The sequence below is a fragment of the Lithobates pipiens genome, unplaced genomic scaffold (genome assembly GCF_037356315.1).
Source record: "Lithobates pipiens isolate NorthernLeopardFrog02 unplaced genomic scaffold, aLitPip1_a1.2 Scaffold_18, whole genome shotgun sequence".
NCBI classification, from domain to species: Eukaryota; Metazoa; Chordata; class Amphibia; order Anura; family Ranidae; genus Lithobates; species Lithobates pipiens.
In genome coordinates this window covers 391,504,388-391,524,861 of record NW_027507758.1, presented here as the reverse complement: position 1 = coordinate 391,524,861, position 20,474 = coordinate 391,504,388, and the positions used below count along the sequence as shown (strand labels likewise).

At 37.8% G+C, this 20,474-nt stretch overlaps 1 protein-coding gene across 28 annotated transcripts in view; it reads left to right on the top strand.

Moving 5' to 3' along the window:
• The window catches only part of DST (dystonin), a 736,344-nt gene that overhangs the window by 657,766 nt on the left and 58,104 nt on the right, over positions 1 to 20,474 (top strand). For all 28 annotated transcript variants that reach the window (XM_077487838.1, XM_077487826.1, XM_077487828.1 and 25 more), the window contains 6 exons: positions 5,409 to 5,627; positions 12,736 to 12,939; positions 13,414 to 13,645; positions 13,933 to 14,159; positions 16,100 to 16,222; positions 19,564 to 19,665. In XM_077487838.1, the coding sequence (XP_077343964.1) occupies positions 5,409 to 5,627; positions 12,736 to 12,939; positions 13,414 to 13,645; positions 13,933 to 14,159; positions 16,100 to 16,222; positions 19,564 to 19,665 (1,107 nt within the window). The remainder of the gene's footprint in view (positions 1 to 5,408; positions 5,628 to 12,735; positions 12,940 to 13,413; positions 13,646 to 13,932; positions 14,160 to 16,099; positions 16,223 to 19,563; positions 19,666 to 20,474) is intronic.

Below are 20,474 nucleotides of genomic sequence, written 5' to 3'. Positions count from 1 at the left end.
TATGGGACATTTTTATGGCTTTTTATTTTATTTTAGAACAAAATATTATTTCTCGACTAATCTTCCACCCCTTCCCTGGTGGTGCTATAAATGCATTGTTAGTTTAAATAGTGTTGGATGCTTATTATTCATCTAGTGTCAGAGTGTGAATTAGTATGATACCTTAGCTGAGAGTTTACTCTTTGTTTTTGGACATCTAAGTAGGAATCTGCTTTTGTCAGCATATCTAGAGCATATGTAAAGACGATGAGGGGACTATTACACCTTCAAGCATTCTATTTAGTTGTGACATTTCTTTTTTGGATGCTTGCAAAAAAGCTGAAATACCTTAGAAACAAAACAATAAAAAACTGCATTGTCTTGGACACTGGATAGCTGGCCCTTGCCATAAAATATTGATGTAGACACGCTACATGTTTTTTAATAAATAGATCAGTTTTCACCTTGGGTTCACACTTGTCCGAACACAGACATCGCATGTGATTCGCACAGTTGTATGGCTGAACTCGCATTGGATTCCCATTAAAATAGTGCAGGGACTAGATTCAGATCGTGTAGCTATTCTCATCCATGCAATCTGATTCCTGTGAGATCTGTGAACCAATCTGGGGGTGTCATTAACATTGTATTGACACCCGCAGGGGTTCGCAGATGGCAGTATGAACTGCCTGCGAGAGAAATGCGATGTGATTCCCATATCCCTACAGTGTGAACCTAGGTGCAAGCTAGGTTTTCATCTAGTCCTGATATCTATGGATTGCTTTAGGAGTTTTCACCACAAACACAGAGTAAAATGATGATGTTGGTTCATAATTTACATGAACATTATCATGAAGTGTGACCAAAGTGACTTTAAAGCTTAGTGATGTTTTAACTATGTAGATCTGCAGATGTAATAAGAGCCCTGGGCTAGTCATGCTTTAGCCTTTTTTTTTCCTCTTCAAAGAAATCAATTTTTTTTTTGGCTGCAACATAATTAGAGTAAAGCTATGCTTCACAACCCCGCTTATTGTTTACAGTTTTAAACTAATAGGCAAGCTTACTTGGCTGACACTGAGGGAAAGACAGCTTATTAGGTACACTCCACTAGGCCATACACAATTCACTTTCTTTTGTTCGAACAGAAGGTTGAAGTCGGCCAGTCCTCGCTAAACCAGCCAATCTGTGGATGGCTTAAGTGACATCATGTTCTGTAGACATGAGATAGGCAATAGGATAAACAAGTGGGCATTGCTGCATCCTGCCTCTGTGATGCTTAACAAGGAATGCCCACTGGGTCCTGTATATTTCATTGTACTGCCGAGACAAATAGAGGAAAGAATAGAATAAATAATAAAATGTATTTACATATACTTATATATAAACTTTACTTGGCTTAAAAAAGTGTTGAATAATGTAATTAATATTATCCTGTGAAACAGGGGTTGGCAGCCTTTGAGAGGCAGAGATCAACCTGAACAACATTAAAGAGATTAAAGATCACCAGGGTTCATCACCCTTTTGTAAAATAAATTAACTAGCAAGGCCCAACTAAAGAGTAAGGAAAACCTATAATAAAACAGATGTCACTGTAAAAATATAAACTTACACTACCTTAGAAGTGGACAGTGTCAGTCAGTAAAGCAGTGGACAGGGGATGGCAAGGAAGAATTGCGGTCTACCCATCACCTACCTGCGATTGATGGGTAGATCAAGATCAATGGTTTGCCGACCCCACTGTAAAGCTAAATGTACACATGAAAGTGGTGTCCCTTTAAGCTAAAGTGAAAAACTACTATTTTAATAATGTTACTGACTAAGAGTGGTGCATGGACAGTGCACTATGATTATATGGCATCATTTACACTGTACTCTGTAAATAAAGAACAAACTTAAACTTAACGTCAGAAAGTGAAATAATCTGTATATACACTAGATGATATTGAATGTGTGGTAAAAAACACTTATCCGAAATCATTTATTTATATAGAAGTACTCAATAGGCAGTGCATGTAACATATTTTACATAGATATAGATAAAATATTGATCATATGTAAATAGTGCAGAGCTCTCCCCTTCCTAGCTAAACCATTAACGTTGAAAATATATTTTCATTTATTAATGAAAACAAATACACCACTATATAAAATATGTGTATCCAATAAAGTGTAAAACGTGCACCAGATGAATATCTACTAATTCACACCATAATTCATCCATATTTCTGCTTCTTTAAACCATACAAAGTCTGGTGTAGCTGTGCCCTGTCTGCTAATAAATGGGTGTGCACATACCTCTTTGTGTATGTAACTAAGTGTTTTTGATGTGCTGTAGATTTTATGACTTTACATTGTGGTGTATTTGTTTTACGATGTTTAATTGCGATATGTTTTGAAGTAATTCGTTTAGTGGGTTAGCTAGGACATTTTTAGTGTTAGCTGTTTTAGTTTTAGTAGTTTAAAGATAGGGTTTAGTGCAAAAGGTCTTCTACCGTATGAAAGTATTGATCATGCTTCCTCCGCAAGGTTCAAGAAGGAGAACACTAATGCAGTAAACTCAATGTTTAACCACTTAACAACCGCCCTATAGCCGAATGACGGCTACAGGGCGGTTTCTTAACTCTAGGAGGCCGTCATATGACGTCCTCCCAGAATTCCGGTCTCGCGCGCCCCCTGGGGCACGCACTCGAGAGCATCCGTGACCGCCGGGTCCATAGGACCCGGCGCATCACGGTAAACGGCCGCTCATAGCAGCCGTTTACCACGTGATCGCTCCGTCAAATGACGGAGTGATCACTTGTAAACAAACGGCGTCATGTTATGACGCCGGTTCCTCCCTCCCCCTCTCTGTACCAATCGGAACAGCGGAGGGGGAAGAGATCGGTGTCAGCAGCGATGTGGGCTGCATCTGCAGTGCCCACATCGCTGCTCACCGAAAATTAACCCCTTAATTCCCTGACAATACTCTGCAATACCCTGCTATTACTCTGCATTACTCTGCAATACCCTGCAACACTCTGCATTACTCTGCAACGCTCTGCATTACTCTGCAATAATCTGCATTACTCTGCATTACTCTGCAATACTCTGCATTACTCTGCAATACTCTGCATTACCCTGCAACACTCTGCAATACCCTGCAACACTCTGCAATACCCTGCAACACTCTGCAACACTCTGCAATACTCTGCATTACTCTGCAATACCCTGCAATACTCTGCATTACTCTGCAATACTCTGCATTACTCTGCAATACCCTGCAATACTCTGCAATACCCTGCAACACTCTGCAACACTCTGCAGCCCTCTGAAACACCCGCCAATACCCTGCAACACTCTGCAATGCTCTGCAACACTCTGCAATGCTCTGCAACACCCACCAATACCCTGCAACACTCTGCAATGCTCTGCAACACCCGCCAATACCGTGCAACACTCTGCAATGCTCTGCAACACCCTCCAATATCCTGCAATGCTCTGCAACGCAATACTCTGCAACGCCATACACTGAGATACCCAGCCATAGTCGGTGATACCCTGCAATACCCAGCCATAGACACCCCCCCCCCTCCCGCCGCCCTCCGCTGCTTCTACCGACTCGCCAATGGATCAAATCCAGAATCTTTTTTTTTTTTTTTTTTTTTTTCGGCCTCCCCAGCTTAGAGGTGAGATGTGGGGTCTTATTGACCCCATATCTCACTGTAAAGAGGACCTGTCATGCCATATTCCTATTACAAGGGATGTTTACATTCCTTGTAATAGGAATAAAAGTGATAAAAAAAATTATTTTTGGGGAAAAAAATGTCAAACTAAAATAAATAAAGTAAAATGAACAATAACATTTTTTATTTTTTTGTAAAGCGCCCCTGTCCCCATGTGCTCGCATGCAGAAGCGAACGCATACATAAGTCCCGCCCACATATGAAAATGGTGTTCAAACCACACATGTGAGGTATTGCTGCGAACGTTAGAGCGAGAGCAATAATTCTAGCCCTAGACCTCCTCTGTAACTCAAAACATATAACCAGTAAATACTCGCCTATGGGGATTTTTAAGTAGCGACATTTGGCGCCATTCCACGAGCCTGTGCAATGACATGTTAGGTATCGATTTACTCGGTGTAACTTCATCTTTTACATTATGCAAAAATTGGGCTAACTTTACTGTGTTTTTTTTTTTTAAGCACAAAACTGTTTTTTTCCCAAAAAAAAGCATTCGAAAAATTGCTGCGCAAATACCGTGCGAGATAAAAAGTTGCAACGACCACCATTGTATTCTCCAGGGTGTTTGCTAAAAAAACATATATAATGTTTTGGGGTTCTATGTAATTTTCTAGCAAATAAATGATGATTTTTACATGTAGGAGAGAAATGTCAGAATTGTCCTGGGTGCTCCAGAACGCCTGATGGCGCTCCCTGCATGTTAGGCCTCTGTGTGTGGCCACACTGTGTAAAAGTCTCACACATGTGGTATCGCCGTACTCGGGAGTAATAGCAGAATGTGTTTTGGGGTGTAATTTGTGGTATGCATATGCTGTGTGAGAAATAAACTGATAATATGACAATTTTGTGAAAAAAATAAAAAAAAGTAAAACAAATCTTGATTTTGCAAAGAATTGTGGGAAAAAATTACAACTTCAAAAAACTCATCATGCCTCTTACTAAATACCTTGGAATGTCTTCTTTCCAAAAAGGGGGTCATTTGGGGGGTATTTGTACTTTTCTGGCATGTTAGGGTCTCAAGAATTCAAATAGGCCGCCAGTACTTCAGATGTAATCAATTTTCAGATATTGGCACCATAGCTTGTGGACTCTATAACTTTCACAAAGACCAAATAATATCCACCAATTTGTACTTATTTTTACCAAAGATATGTAGTAGTATAAATTTTGGCCAAAATTTATGAAGAAAAAATTACTAATCTGCTAAATTTTATAACAGAAACAAAGAAAAATTCATTTTTTTACAGAATTTTCTGTATTTTTTCTTTTATAGCACAAAAAATAAAAAACCCCGCAGTGATTAAAATTCCACCAAAAGAAAGCTCCATTTGTGTGAAAAAAAGGACAAAAATTTCATCTAGGTCCAGTGTTGCATGACTGAGTAATTGTCATTCAAAATGTGAGAGCACCGAAAGCTGAAAATTGGTCTGGTTATTAAGGGTGTTTAAGTGCCCAGTGGTCAAGTGGTTAACTACTTATAATATCATTGCTTTTATATTATAACATTTATCAAAGATACTGCTGACATCTTGTATAATAGTTCATACCTGCAAAAACCAGTGTGTGTGTGTGTGTATATATATATATACATATATATATATGTACACATATATATATATATATATATATATATATATTTAATAAAGTAGCATTTAGCTATATTAGAGTTCCTGTTGATATTAAATTGTTACTTTTGTGTGTATAAAGAACAAGGTCAGAAGCATGCAGAAGAATTATGAGGACATCTGTCATTTGAATGCTGAAAGGAACCTGCAGCTGGAGCGAGCTGTATCTTTAGTAAACCAGTTCTGGGAGACATACGAAGAGCTGTGGCCATGGCTGACAGAAACCGAGAAAGCCATCTCTAAATTGCCACCACCGGGTTTAAATTATGATACACTAAAACAACAGCAAGAAGATATTCGGGTAAGAACAAGCTACTAAATAAAATGGTTTGATGGATTATTAAAGGAATCCTCGTGCTCACTTTTATTAAATAGTTTGACAGGAAATATAATTCAGTTTCATTCTAAGATCAGTTGGCATATGTGGATGGATCTGAGAAATTAAAACTAGATAACGCAGCAAAAATATTGCTAAGTCTTTTTGTTATAGGTTGAATCCATGGCTTTTCTTTCCATAAAGCAATCTAAAATTACCTCATCCCAGGTAGCATACCAAAATGACAGATTTTCTGGCATAGATTATTCCACATACTTTTTTCAGTGCCATTAACCAGTATTCTCATACAGTCCACCATAATGTTTTAGCTTTATGTGTTTCAAGTCTTTAATAGAAAAGATGGCCCACAGCATACACTCTAATGTCCCGTACACACAATCGGACATTGATCGGACATTCCAACAACAAAATCCATGTATTTTTTCAGATGGATGTTAGCTCAAACTTGTCTTGCATACACACGGTCGCACAAAGAAAAATTAAGTTTGATAGCCAGTGTGGCTCTTCTGCTTGATTCCAAGCATGCATGGATTTGTGTGTCGGAATTGTATATACACGATCGGAATTTCCGACAACGGATTTTGTTGTCGGAAAATTTGAGAACCAGATCTCAAATTTTGTGCGACGGAAATTCCGATGGAAAATGTCCGATGGAGCCTACACACGGTCAGAATTTCCGACAAAAAATCTGACCCTGTGTACGGGGCATGAGGTTTTGTTTACATGAGCAAGGTTTTACATCCTTGACCACCAAGATGCAAGTTAACATGATCAGCAGCCATGTACAATGCACTGTTGTAGTGGAATGTATTCAAATTTATATCATAGGTTAAGTTTATTAGGCAGTATAGCTGCCAATCACAGGCTTTTCATGGTTAAAGTGGAACTATAGTTAAAACATTATTTTTTTCAATTTGGATAGAGCAAGGGAGGATTATAACCCCTGTCAGATTTTTTTCACCATTTGTATTCCACTGTGGAGATCCCTTGACTTCCTGTCCCAAAGCCAAACAGGAAATAAGAGAAAATCCCTAAAGATTAAGGGAATCCCTTAGGGTGCCCCATGTCTTTAGAACTAGTATCCCCATTGGAAGATTTCCTCTCTATTACTTTTCTGGGGACAACCCAAAATTAGGATTTTTTACTTTCACTTTCAATGATAACGGTAGACATGACAAATAGAGAGGGTGAGTCTCCTTAGCGGGGGCACAGATGGCAAAAAAATCTGACAAGTGTTCTAATCTCTCTCCAGTCAAAAATACGTTTTTCCTTTAGTTATACTTTAACGCAGATAGTGAGTGGTGGCAATGACAGACACATGTGTAAAGGAGTCCTAACTGTGGCTGTTATGATCAAGAATATCCAAACAAAAGAACTGGCTGCTCCAGGTGAGGCAGAAAGCCTAATGATAACACAGGTGCCCACCTCGGCTCGCCTCCGCATACGATCAACACTGAAGAAATGGCTGCACTCCAAGATCCATCAAAATTCTTATTTAATAAGGAACATCCCAAGTGTTACAGACAGTACAAATGGTAGACGTGTTTCACACACTAACAGGTGGGTTTATTCAATAATAAGCGAATAAGCACACCTATTAGTGTGTGAAACGGGTCTACCATTTGAACTGTCTGTAACACTTGGATGTTCGTTATTAAATAAAAATTTTGATGGATCTTGGAGTGCAGCCATTTCTTCAGTGTTGTTATGATTGGGACTGGGCATATATTTGTTCTGCTCCTGTGCTGTCTTTGTAGTTGATCATACGAGATGGCTTTTGTTAATTTTTCATCAGTTGGACCTTCAATAGTTCTATTCTTTTTTGACAATCTCATTCACCTCTCTGTGTGCAGTGCTGTTAACGCACCCTGGGGAAATGAACTATTTTACTGGTTATCACATCATTGTAAGCGCAAAAATATGAGAATTGTAAGAGGATAATGAGGCCAGTCTCTAAAAGTTGTCTTTTGAAAATATATTCAAATGATGGCCCTGGGACATGCTCAAAAGCAAGCAACTAAGTGAAAAGAGAAGCTGTCACCATATATAGCGTAAATTACTCCAATTTAATAACCTCTATAGACAAAGAAAGTCGCAAGCTCAACATATAGAGTGAGGTGCAGTGCGGTTACAGTATGTACTAGTTTATATACCGCATGCCAAAGCAGAACATAACACATTTCTCAGAGGATATTAATATGCATTAGCATGGACACGGTTGGGTTGTGCATTTAAGGCACACAACCAAAACACACCTAAAATTATTTGTGCCAGTTTTTATTACTGTTCTAGGCAGGGGGTCCTTCTGGGAATCTGTTTAAAATATTGATGACCATGAAGGTTTTTTTTAAAACCTTTTGCATTGTTCCTGCGTATACTGAGCACTATGACTCAATACAGTTCTTGTAAGGAGTTTGTTGGGGATAACTTGGGGAATGTTTGCATTTTTTTCTCCAAATCCTGTGTGACTTGTTCTTTATGTATTGCTATGTTCTAGCTACTGGCCATGATGTTTTAGTCTCTGTTTCTTTATTCCTTTTGATGCTGTTTTTTTTTTTTTATACCTTTGGTTTTGAAAAGACCTGAGACTCTTTTAATATACCAGCATCTTTAAAAACTTTTTTCATAACTCTTGCAATGTTGATTAGTACCCTGATTATGCCAAAATTGTTTGCGGCCTAAAAAAAACCTTCTTGCTTCATTTAAATATTCATATACTGTATGTCATAATAATATAAACGAAAAAGTACACAGTGGCTTGTTATTTTACATTAATTATAATTTTACAGACTATTCATGTTCCTAGTGGCGGACCAGTAGGAAAATGTTGTCAATCGTCATCTGCTAAACAATTACAAAAGTCGACATAACTAGATTACGTAGGCTGTAGATTCCATTGTCTGACCTAATTGCTTCCGACAGTCTTTTTACTGTGTCTTATCTGGTAGTGCAGCAATATACTGTTCATAGATAAACATCAGTAAAATGCCAGCAATGTTTTGTGTTCCTGTCTAGTTTCTGTATGTAGCACACATCTGACAACATAACATAGTCGCTGAAAACATGAACCACTGTTCTAAACACTAAAAGCAGTAACACTTCGTGAACAAAGCAACGTTCCTCACAAAAAAAATTAAGTGAGATTACAGAGTGCTTGGCACGCCAGCTGTCTTTATTGAATAAGTAAAAAAAAAAATCCATCTAAATCCTCTTTATTTAAATCAACTTGTGTAATTAAGGTGGATGTTTTAACTGGCATTATTATTCAGCTATATGTGTTACCAAAATGTAACTGTTTCATAATGATCAACTTTCCTGTGTTGTCCATTAATACCATGTCACAACTTATATACACTATATTACCAAAAGTATTGGGATACCTGCCTTTACTTGCACATGAACTTGAATGGCATCCCAGTCTTAGTACCGGCTTCAACTCTTCTGAGAAGGCTGCCTACAAGGTTTAGGAGTGTGTCTATGGGAATGTTTGATCATCCTTCCAGAAGCACATTTGTGAGGTCAGGCACTGATGTGGACAAGAAGGCCTGGCTCGCAGTCTCCACTCAAGTTCATCCCACAGTTTTTCGGGTTGAGATCAGGGCTGTCAATTTCCTCCACCTAAACTTGCTCTTCTGTGTCTTTATGGACCTTGCTTTGTGCACTGGTGTGCAGTCATGTCGGAAAAGGAAGGGGCCATCCCCAAACTGTTTCCACAAAGTTGGGAGCATGAAATTGTCCAAAATGTCTTGATGCCTTAAGAGTTCCCTTCACTGGACCTAAGGGGCCAAGCCCAAACCCTGAAAAACAACCTCACAACATAATCCCCCTCCACCAAATGATTTGGACCAGTGCACTTTTGGTAATATAGTGTATTTTAACTGTGGTCCATGGAAGCAATCTCAGATCTTTTTTTGCAGTCCAATTTTTGGTAAAACATACGGGTCATATTTGTCTTTATTTCTCAGGTATAAGGCTTCTCTACAGCAAGTTCCTAATGATCACATAGGCCATCACAGTATGATAAAACCTCTGCAAATCTTAAATTCAAATCCTGAATCATCATAGTATATCCGACACTTCTAAAAAAAGAGAAATGTTTTTCGTAGTTTAAATGTTTGACATTCATCCCATCCTTAAAGAAGTAGATAAAAAACAAGAGTGATCTTATCTGTCTCTGGGGCATGGGAAAGCTCTAAAAACTCACCTAGGAAACCACAAGAAGGTGAGGCAAAACAAATCTGGGCTGCAAGGCATCCAAATAACAATGAGAACCTTAAATTCTTTTTTGACTAACTCTAACATTGCACAATAAGTAATGATTTAGCCATCAAAGCTTTCAGTGTAAGATATTTTCTAAAAAAAAAACTGAAATAATTAGCTTGGCAATTTCATAAACACTGCTTTGTCTGTAGGGCAGAACTACAGACTGATGTTTTTAAAAACTGTTAAGCTAGCCAATCATGTGAATCTAGTTGTACTATCTTCTTTAGACTTATTAACAACTACTTTATAGTGTGAAGGCTTTCCTGGCCGGGTGTAAATTGAAAGGATTTTTTACAAGAAAGCCCTTGTACTACACAATAACCACAATTGTTAGATCTAAAAAATACATTGTCTCAAGTTTTTACAATCAGATTTTACTATGGTTGGCCAGATTTAGATGGATTTGCCATTCATAAGTGGTTACAACACACACACAAAACATACAACTTACATTTGTGTAAGTTATTTGCCTTAATCACAGTATTTGCTTTATGTTAGATTTGTTTTCATGGAAATTCTGTATTTAAAGTAAATAGTATGCTTTGAAGGCAGTGTGTTTGCACAGGATGTGTCAAGTTAAACATATCTTGGAAAAGTACATCTGCTAATTTGTCTTTACATACCATGAAAAGGAATATACATAGCTTTACAAATGTTATGGATGAGCACCATTGTGCTTTTATTTTCTTTTATGTTCTTTTTTACATGTAAACTGTTGAAAAGTTGTATTTTGCAGCCCCAGAAGTTTAGCTGCCCACATAACGTGGGACATTCTTCAATACAGAAGTTTTTTTTATGGCTAAACTTTAACTTTAAGGATTCTACTGACCAACAGTTGGACTATTTTCCTGAATCCCAGTTTTTGCCACCTGCCTTGTTTTGGCTGTGATTCTAATCTGTCAGGCCATGGCATAAGTGCCTCAGTATCCTTTTTGAGGGATCTAACCAGACCCCTTTGTAATAGTGCGTGAAACCAATGGCTTTAGCCTTACACTTTCATTGTGGTGGCTTGCTAGAAGCCTTTAAATTTGTGTCCTGTTTCTGCTTGTTCTCTGAAAACTCCTCAGCAGTTCTTCTCTCCAGTGGGACCCTCTGATCAACTAGGTCAACACAGACTACCTTTGCTGTTCTTCACCTAGATAGGGATCTGTATCCTCAGTATCGCCCTTCCACACTTAATAATTCTCAGAGTGTTGACTCCTGTTTTTGACCCAGTGGCTTTTCCCAGCACCCCATGGGGGGATTACTCGGATGACCCTCAATGAAATGGATAGAAGAGCATCTTGCAAAGAGTTTTATGCCTGGAAGATCCAGCCTGATCTAACTTTGTCAGGTTTCAGCATTGGAAACTGCCTGGCACCTGTAGATGAGAGTTACCAATGTAGTCCCTTCCTACAATGGTTCACAGTATGTTTACCTTGAGCCCCTCATCATCAAACAGGGAGTTACCTTTCTCTCCTCCCTTGCAGGAACATAGGACTTTGAGGGACCCCACTTTAAGACCTCTACTTTCATCAACCTCTCAGTGTAATTCAGTACTCTTATATACTGCTAAGGGTCTAGTTCCCAAACATGTCTGTCCTATGTACCAGGACCCTGGTGTGATTACTGAGCCTTTCCATCCAGTTCTTTGGGGCTGCTTTATTAACTTCCAGAAAGCAGCTTCCTTCTGGTTACTCACTTAGCAAAACTTGCTGCAGGTTATTGAACTGTAATATTTAATTGTATTAAAAAAATTAGGGTTACCAACCTGTTTGGTCACAAGACTGGCTGAACAGAATTACAAAACCATTGGTAAATTACTAAAAATGTTTTACTAAAAATGACAAAGACTTGTGTTTAAAGTGTAGTAACTCACAGCACCAGAATTATTATTTCACTTAAAACTTAAACGTCTAATTTTTTTTTTGGACGAATGCTGTACTGATTAAATTAAAATTGTACATTCTGGTATTGCATGAGAAAATTTTTCGTGTTTGTCCCTTTGGATAATTTCAGATGAACTGTTATGATCAGCTCTCGAAGGCTATGTACTAACGATCAGATTATTGTACAATCACTTTGGTATTTTTTGTCAGATTTTCTGATGAGTACTAGACTTTAGTCAGCACATGTGGAAAATCCTTCAAGCTCTACCTTTTGAGAGTTATCCCTTAGTCTATTGTTTGATGAAAAGCAGTTGTGTTATGGTCTTGTTGGCATGTGTGCCCTAAGCAATGGGGGGAGTCTATTTTGACTGCCTAAATATGGTTGGAAAATTCTTATACGATAAAACGTTTTAGGATACCCTCAATGCAGGTGCATTGACAGCATTACTGTTATTATTTTTGTCTGCATGGCCATGCTACAGACAATAGATACTATGTTTAAGAGTATAAGGGACTGCTAATATTTATTAATTCTTTAAACAATCCAATTCCAATTTTTATTTTATTTATTGGCTTTTATTATTGTTGCATGTTTAGAAATGTTATAAACGAAGCCAAGCAAGTCTCATTGCTTTGGCCTTTTGCCATTTTAAATGATATAACCTTAATGTTTAGAATCACTTATAAGTCCCCTTGTAAGTTTACCAGGGCAACAGCACTTGATGTAGTCACATCATAAATATTTAAAATAAGTTTTCCATGCCCACATGAGTAAAATGAAACTTTAATACATTTTGTGATGTATGTCCTTAGTTATTATCGTTACTCTTTATAACTGTGTTTAGAGTGTTTTGCCAGCTGGATACATTAAGACACTAAAAACAGACATGGAAGGGAGTATGAGCCTAAAATATTTGTAATGTGTTTGTCTTTTGTCATAGCAACTTCGTGAGCTGATTGCAGAACACAAACCTCATATAGATAAGATGAACAAAACTGGGCCCCAGCTGTTGGAACTCAGTCCTGAGGAAGGTTTCTTTATCCAGGAGAAATATGTTTCAGCTGATTCCCTCTACAGTGAAATCAAGGAGGTTGTAAAGAAGCGGGCTGTTGCCTTGGATGAAGCTTTTTCTCAGTCATCACAGGTACCTGTTATAGTGTCTTCCATATATATATAGGATGGAGTGTATTCTATATGTAAAAGCATGCATACATAATACTTATACATAGCTTTCCAATGACCTAGTTTCTTTATGCTGACTAAGATGCTGGACAAAGCAGGTCCAGCAGGTCATATTTTTATAACTTTACATTGAAGCATAAACAGAGTAATATTTTTTATACATCACAAGTAAATATAATTAGTTAGGGCTCATTTTATTTTTATTTTTTTTACTATGAGGAACAAAACACTTGTTTTAGTACTATTGAAAAATGAAAAACATATAAGGCTTTTTTCCTGTAGGTACCAATCTGTTCTTTAAGGTGTTATACCAAATGATACTATAAGTTTTAAACTCACGGTTTCCAAAAATGTTAATATTTTTTATTACTGAAGTGTTAACGGCTCAAAATAAAATTCATAAAAAAGAATGCTTTCTGTTTTCATTGCTCCCCAGTTTCATGACAAGATTATACCAATGCTTGAAAGCTTGCAACGAATAGCTGAGCGTTTGAGACAGCCACCTTCAATCTCAGCAGAGTGTGAGAAGATCAGAGAACAGATAAGCGAGAATAAAAATGTTTCTATGGAGCTTGAAAAGCTGCAGCCTGTCTATGAGACGCTTAAGATGCGTGGAGAGGAAATGATCGCTCGTTCGGAGGGTGCTGATAAGGACATCTCAGCTAAAGGTAATTCATTGGGCAAGACAGCAACTATTCTTTTCATTTTCAGTCGATGGTACATAGTGCAGACTTTAGTGCTGTTCTTATCATGTGCTGTCAGTTACGTTGTTCATAATTCTCGCATGAAATTTTGTTATGAAATCTGCTTTTGGCAAGAAATATGGTGCTATGATTTGCCTTACAATGCCTTATTTATGAGTCATTAAAGCCTAATTGCCTGAACAACTATAAATGTATTAAAGCTGAATCAAATGGCAGACATATCTGTTTATAAAGTGTGCTTTCTTCGCCAGCTGTTCAAGATAAGCTTGACCAAATGGTCTTTATCTGGGAGGACATCCAGGCTTTGACAGAGGAAAGGGAGGCCCAGTTGTTGGATGTGTTGGAGTTGGCAGAAAAGTTCTGGTGTGATCACATTGCTCTAATAGCCACCATTAAAGACACCCAAGAATTTATCCGAGATCTTGATGAACCTGGAGTTGATCCTTCAGTTGTAAAACAGCAACAAGAGGCAGCAGAGGTGAGTTGACTAATAAGGCCTTACTGGAACATAATTATGCATCAAAAACAGAAGAACTAGATGGCAAAATACATATGAGCCTTAATCTTCCTGGCGGTATGATAATGTCTGATTTTTGAACCTCAAAGCGGTACATTGTTTTGCATGGATATTTGGCGTTTTATATTGTAGGCCTGTAATTCTTTGAAATAACTCACTTAAATCTGTCCAAACAAGAGTCTAGTAGACATCCCGGGTATGATAAAGTTTGAAACATGAAACACAAATAAATATCATAAATTCTGATATAATAAATAGAAATAATTATAACAAAAAAATAATATAATACATTTTATTCAATAATGTAGTCAAATTAAAACCACTGAAGTTTGTTCAGTCGCAGAATTGTCGCTGTTGTCACTTTCAGTGTCTGATGACGAATTTCCCCACAAATCACTATCGCTCAATTCTGCAAGTGGTTCTGATTTACTATGGCTGTTTTCTATATGGTCTAAAACCGTTTTTGACATAGAGGGACACTTTTTGGATTCCATTGAGGTTCTCAAATTTGCAGGCAGAAAGAACAATATATAGATTATAAAACTGCAGGCAGGGCACTGGACAAATCACTAGGGACAGAAGGGAGTTGAAATTATTTGATACAGTAATGTAATCTTTCAGATTACAGTGTATTGTGTGTGTCATGTATTTTTCACTTTTTTTAATTTGCCACCGGGCTCCACCCCCGTGTGTCACAACTCTCGCAGGGAATGGAACATGGCACAGTAATGAAACGGGTGGAGGACACAGCCCGCAGATACAGTGATGAATCGGACGGAGGACATCGCAGGATCCTGGGGACAAGGTAAGTAACTTTACCAGGATACTGCGATGCAATCCCTAGTGTGGCTCAGGGTTACTGATTTTGGTTATTAAAATTCACCCTGAGCCACACTCGGGAATACCGCTAGGAAGGTTATAGAAGAGCTCCAATCTAGGAAAGAAAATTAAAAGTCAGCAGTTGCAAATACTGTAGCTGCTGACTTTTAATATAAGAACGCTTACCTGTCCAGGGATACAGCGATGTTGGCACCCCGAGCCGATTCAATAATCAGCTTTGGGTGCAGGCGCTGGCATCTTCACTAAGGGAAACCAGCACTGAAGCCTACAGGCTTCACAGCTGGTTTATTAGTGTGCATGTGTGAGATGTGTAGTGCTTTCTGAATGGTCCTGCCGTCTCCTAGGACCTGTGTGAGGCCCAGGAGGCAGCGGGGGTAAGGTGGTGGGGCCAAAAATACTTGGAGATTGCCAGGGCCATCTTACCTGGAAGTGGGAGAGGATACCTGTCAAAAACAGGTACCCGCTCTCCCCTCCCCCTAAAAAGTGGCAAATGTCACAGTTAGGAATCATCATAGATTATGGTGTCCCATAATTCTAAACTACCAAAAACATTAAAATAAAGTTGAGGCCCCAGAGAATACCCAAGTCTGATACATAGTGTTAGTAATAGCATCATTCAACTGACAAACTACTGTTAACTTACTTAGTTAACTGACAAATCACTACTAGTAGGTGAAATTACATAGATGGTAAATATCAATTGTTATTGATGAACTTCTCAGAAGTTTATCCCAGAAATGTTGAATGCTGAGGGAGGGTACATTGCTCAAAGAGAGTCAAAGCCAACAGGCATGAGGTAACAGAAGCACAATACCTCTCTCTTGCAGGATCCTGCTATATTGTTGTCAATGATAGTCTAACTATAGTCATAAGTGTATTTATCTGATAATATTCTCAATTTTTTTCTATGGTTGTTCAATACTTTTACACTACATATACATGTATTGACAACAGTGTCAGCAAAGCTGAAAATATTATAGGCATTTTTCCCATGTATTTGTTAGATGATTATTAAGATGTTAGCATATTGTTGAAGCTTCACAGTAACATTTTATTTTTAGGCTATAAAAGAAGAAATTGATGGCCTGCAAGAAGAGTTGGACCTTGTGTTTTCTCTTGGGTCAGAGTTAATATCTGGATGTGGAGAACCTGACAAGCCTGTTGTGAATAAAAGTATTGATGAGGTATTGTCTGGTTTACATATTGAGGTTTTTATATGTAAACACTGTCACAATTATGGATGAGATTTGTCTTTAGTAGATTCCAATGTATTTTTCTATAGTCTTGCCTAAGAAAAATTTCAGTGTAATGCCCTGTAGTCAAGCGAAGGTAAATTTTCCTGACATTTTACTGAAGGTGAAATGCATTTTACAGAAATGTCTCCCCTTCTTCCTCTTAATATGTACTATATCAATGGTAAACACCACTCACTGGTGCAGGTAGCTGACTAGAGCAGTGATTCTAAACCTTAATGAGACCAGAACCCAATGAATAGTTCCCATACTTTTCATGGTACAACAGTAAAAAAGATGATACTTAAATAATTGGTAGGGAATCCAACATATGTTTTTGAATGTACAATGGGGAGTAATATGTCAAAAATATTACTAGTTTCGTAATTTAAACAGACACAATGAAATGCTCAGCCTGGCCATTAAGTAATCCAGTATTATTATTGTAATTATTATACAGGATTTATATAGCACCAACAGTTTGCCAGCATTTTTTTTATTACAAGTACACAGTGCTTTACAATATATATATATATATATATATATATATATATATATATATATATATATATATATATATATATATATATATATATAATATTAGGTCCATTTTAGACAGGAGCAGGTTACCCTACCAACGTGTCTTTACTGTGTGGAAGGAAACCCACACAGGTACAGGGAGAACATGCAAACTCTGTGCAGGTAGTGCCATGGCTTGGATTTGAACTGACAACCCTAGTGCTGCTAGGTAGAAATGCTAACCACTTACTGTGCTGCTTGTATAGTGCTAACTTGTATTTCCACGTCATCAGCAATGTTTACAGACTGCCTTTTGGTCACTGCTTTCTTTACTTCTCTGGAAGTCCATCTTCCACACCATTTGTTCCCATACAGCACCCCTTTTTCATGGGGTGAGAGAAGCAGCTGCCTTTTTCTTTCATACTGCTCACTACAAGTCACACTCCACCGGGGTCCCTTAAATGGGTCCGTTAAACGGCTCCCACTGCTGTCAATCAAATCCAATGACGTGGGCGTCGAGGGGTGGGGCCGAGTTCTGCATTCTGCATCTATGGACGCAAATGCGGAACTCGGGAGCATGCCCCCAAGGTAACCTCCCAGGATAGCGCTTCTCCTAGGGGTTTATATGATGTGGGGAGGAGCTGATAGCACCGCCGTGGGACCCCAGAAGAGAATGATCGGGACCACTCTGCAAAACGAACTGCACAGTGAAGGTAAGTATGACATGTTTGTTATTTATAAAAAAAAAACAAGCCTTTACAATCACTTTAACCAGCATATTCCAAACAGCCATTCAGCAAATGAGAAATATCATTCAATAGGATGTGAGATGAGCCCTGCCAATGATATTTTTTTAGGAAATATCAGCTGTTTAACCCCATGGCAGGACAAAAAGAAAGATCTACTCTTTCCCATGATGTATAGAAGCCGCTGCTTCCATCCACTGAATGAACCATTAAAGTGTAAAAACGCTTTTGTATGGAAGCTGTGGAAATGCCAGTTTAGGCAAGAAAACATTCGACCAGACTGATATAAGTGCATTCATTAGTTTCATCGAATAGAAATTGAATAACTATGTAAAAAATATACTATGTTTCACAGTTGTAGAGTTAATTAATTTATATTGCTAAGTAATTTAGCCACTTAATGACAATTATTCTATTAGAAGGACATTAATATATATATATATATATATATATATATATATGTGTGTGTGTGTGTGTGTGTGTGTGTGTGTGTGTGTGTGTGTGTGTGTGGGAACCATAAACCAGGCTGAGACATAAAATGCAGTTAAAATACACAATAAAATTGCAAAAAATAACAGTTCGGGAACGTAGTCAAAAACTGAAGCCATGGATTGGATGCCAGAGCGGGTAATTAGAAGAGCTGGGCTCAGGAAGCCAGAAGTCAGCATAGTAAGGAGCAAGAACAGGTATTGGAAAAGAAGTCAGGCAGGCCAAGTCATACACAAGAACACACCCTCCAATCATAGACCACGCAAGGGCATGGAGGAAATGTGCAAAGCTATTTATAGCCAAAAGGGGCTGGCTGTAGGCTGGACTAATGAGGCAGGCAATGGTAACCAGATCAGTCACTGTGGAAACAATGAGTGGCTGGTAATTAACCGACAGCTGATGAGCCTCTGTGCACTGAAAAAAAGAGCTGCTAGTAAATAGCAGGAGCCCAGCCCTGGTAATATGTTTCTATATACATAGGGACATTTCAACTGATGGATTATATCATCCATATTCAGCTACTAGATATTCTAAATGCAGTACTCATACCCTATTACTAGCAGCCTCTTAGTGTATACTATTTATCTGAACCAAAAGCTGTTTACAGGCAACAGCAGCTCTCAGGAAGGGGGGAGGACTGCTGGTAGGACTGGATATTTACTTCACAATAGATTACTTTACTCCTTCTAATATATATATATATATATATATATATATATATATATATATATATATATATAAAAAATATGCTCCCCATTGAGATATAATCATTTGTGTTGTACGCTGGTTGAAGTTCACTATCAGATTGATCACTTCCAAGTGTCCATCCAACCTCTGTGTAATGTTTTTGACCAACCTGTGTGACATAGTTGGAACATGAGTTACCACTGTGGAGATCATCCTGTAGCCATTGGGTTTATTAATATGATGCAGGAGAATCTAGGCACATTTGTTTTACCTAAGTTAACCCAGTCCTCTGGCTGTTCAAGCTGCATATGTGTTTTTTGTATAAATCCATGCACATTCCCCTGAGTGATTGCTGAAATATATGGTGGAATGAAGTGGTGACATCATATATCTAGGATTTGAGCTAATCACTTTCAAGTGTTATTTGACTTCTCATTCTGAGGGTCATATTGTTCTTGTAAGCTTTTGATCTAGGCACTGATGTGAGAGTACTGAGTGTGGTTTTTTTTCACTTGAAGGAGTTTTCTACCTTATTATATGGAGATTTATATGAAGATTTTTTTCCACATATAGTTCACGGTGGAGTTCTTTTGTTTGCCTAGAAATTTTATTACAGATACACCTACTGGACTGATATTAGTTCTGGTTTGTTTTTTGTTTTATGAGCGCTGCACTTCAGTTTGGGTTATAGAAAATTATTAACTGCTCTATGGCTTTGCTGAGCAGTGGTGAATACCCTGCAGGCATGTGTGTGACGAATATGTGGCATATATATTTATATATATATAAACCCCATAATATAATGCAAATTTGTATAATGCTTGATTTATTCAAAAATGTTTTTATTTCTAGCTGAATTCTGCATGGGATACACTTTATAAAACATGGAAAGAGAGAGTAGACAAACTGGATGACGCAATGAAGGCTGCTGTACAGTACCAGGATGGGCTGCAGGTACATTTATGTGCATTGATTATTTTGTTAATACTGAGGAAAGCTAAATATTTGATAACGTGTTCCCTTTCATGAATTATTCTATTGTAGTTTACACACCATATTTTATATTATTTACCAGGTTATGTTGTAGTTATCTATTCATTATACATTACAACTGCAAAAAATTATATACATAAAAGAACATCAGTTCTGATGAAGCGGCTCAGTCTGCGAAATTAGTTGAAATGCTGTCTGTGATCAACTATCCCACTGTGATCTTCCCTGTCAGGGGAGTATTATCTTGGTGATACACATGGACTGTCACCTATTTTTTAATTCACCATTGATATTTCTGTCACGTGTTATGTATCGATAAACTTTTGTATATTTTTTTACACGATTGTTTATATATCTGAATTTACCTTCATTGTATTGTACCAAGATAGTCCGTTTGCCTTCTAGCTCCTTTGGCGAGACCTGGCTGGGGACCAGGCTCCCAACCCCTTTATATCAGGTTATGTTGTAGTTATCCATTCTTTGTACATTACAACTGCTAAAAATGATATGCATAAAAGAACATCAGTTCTTTATCATTTTTAAATTAGCAAAACATGTTGCTAAACAGAAGGTTAACACAATAAATTTAAATAACATTTGAGGATTATTATTTTATCACTTGTTGTTAATAAATTGTTTATTTCCTCAATGACTTACGGGGACTTGGTGCAGTATTCTTTATTACTGCTTTAATGTTCCCAAGAAGATAATACATAATATATGCAAAGCATTGTTAGGGTGATTGATACAGCATGTCAGTAAGGGTTTGC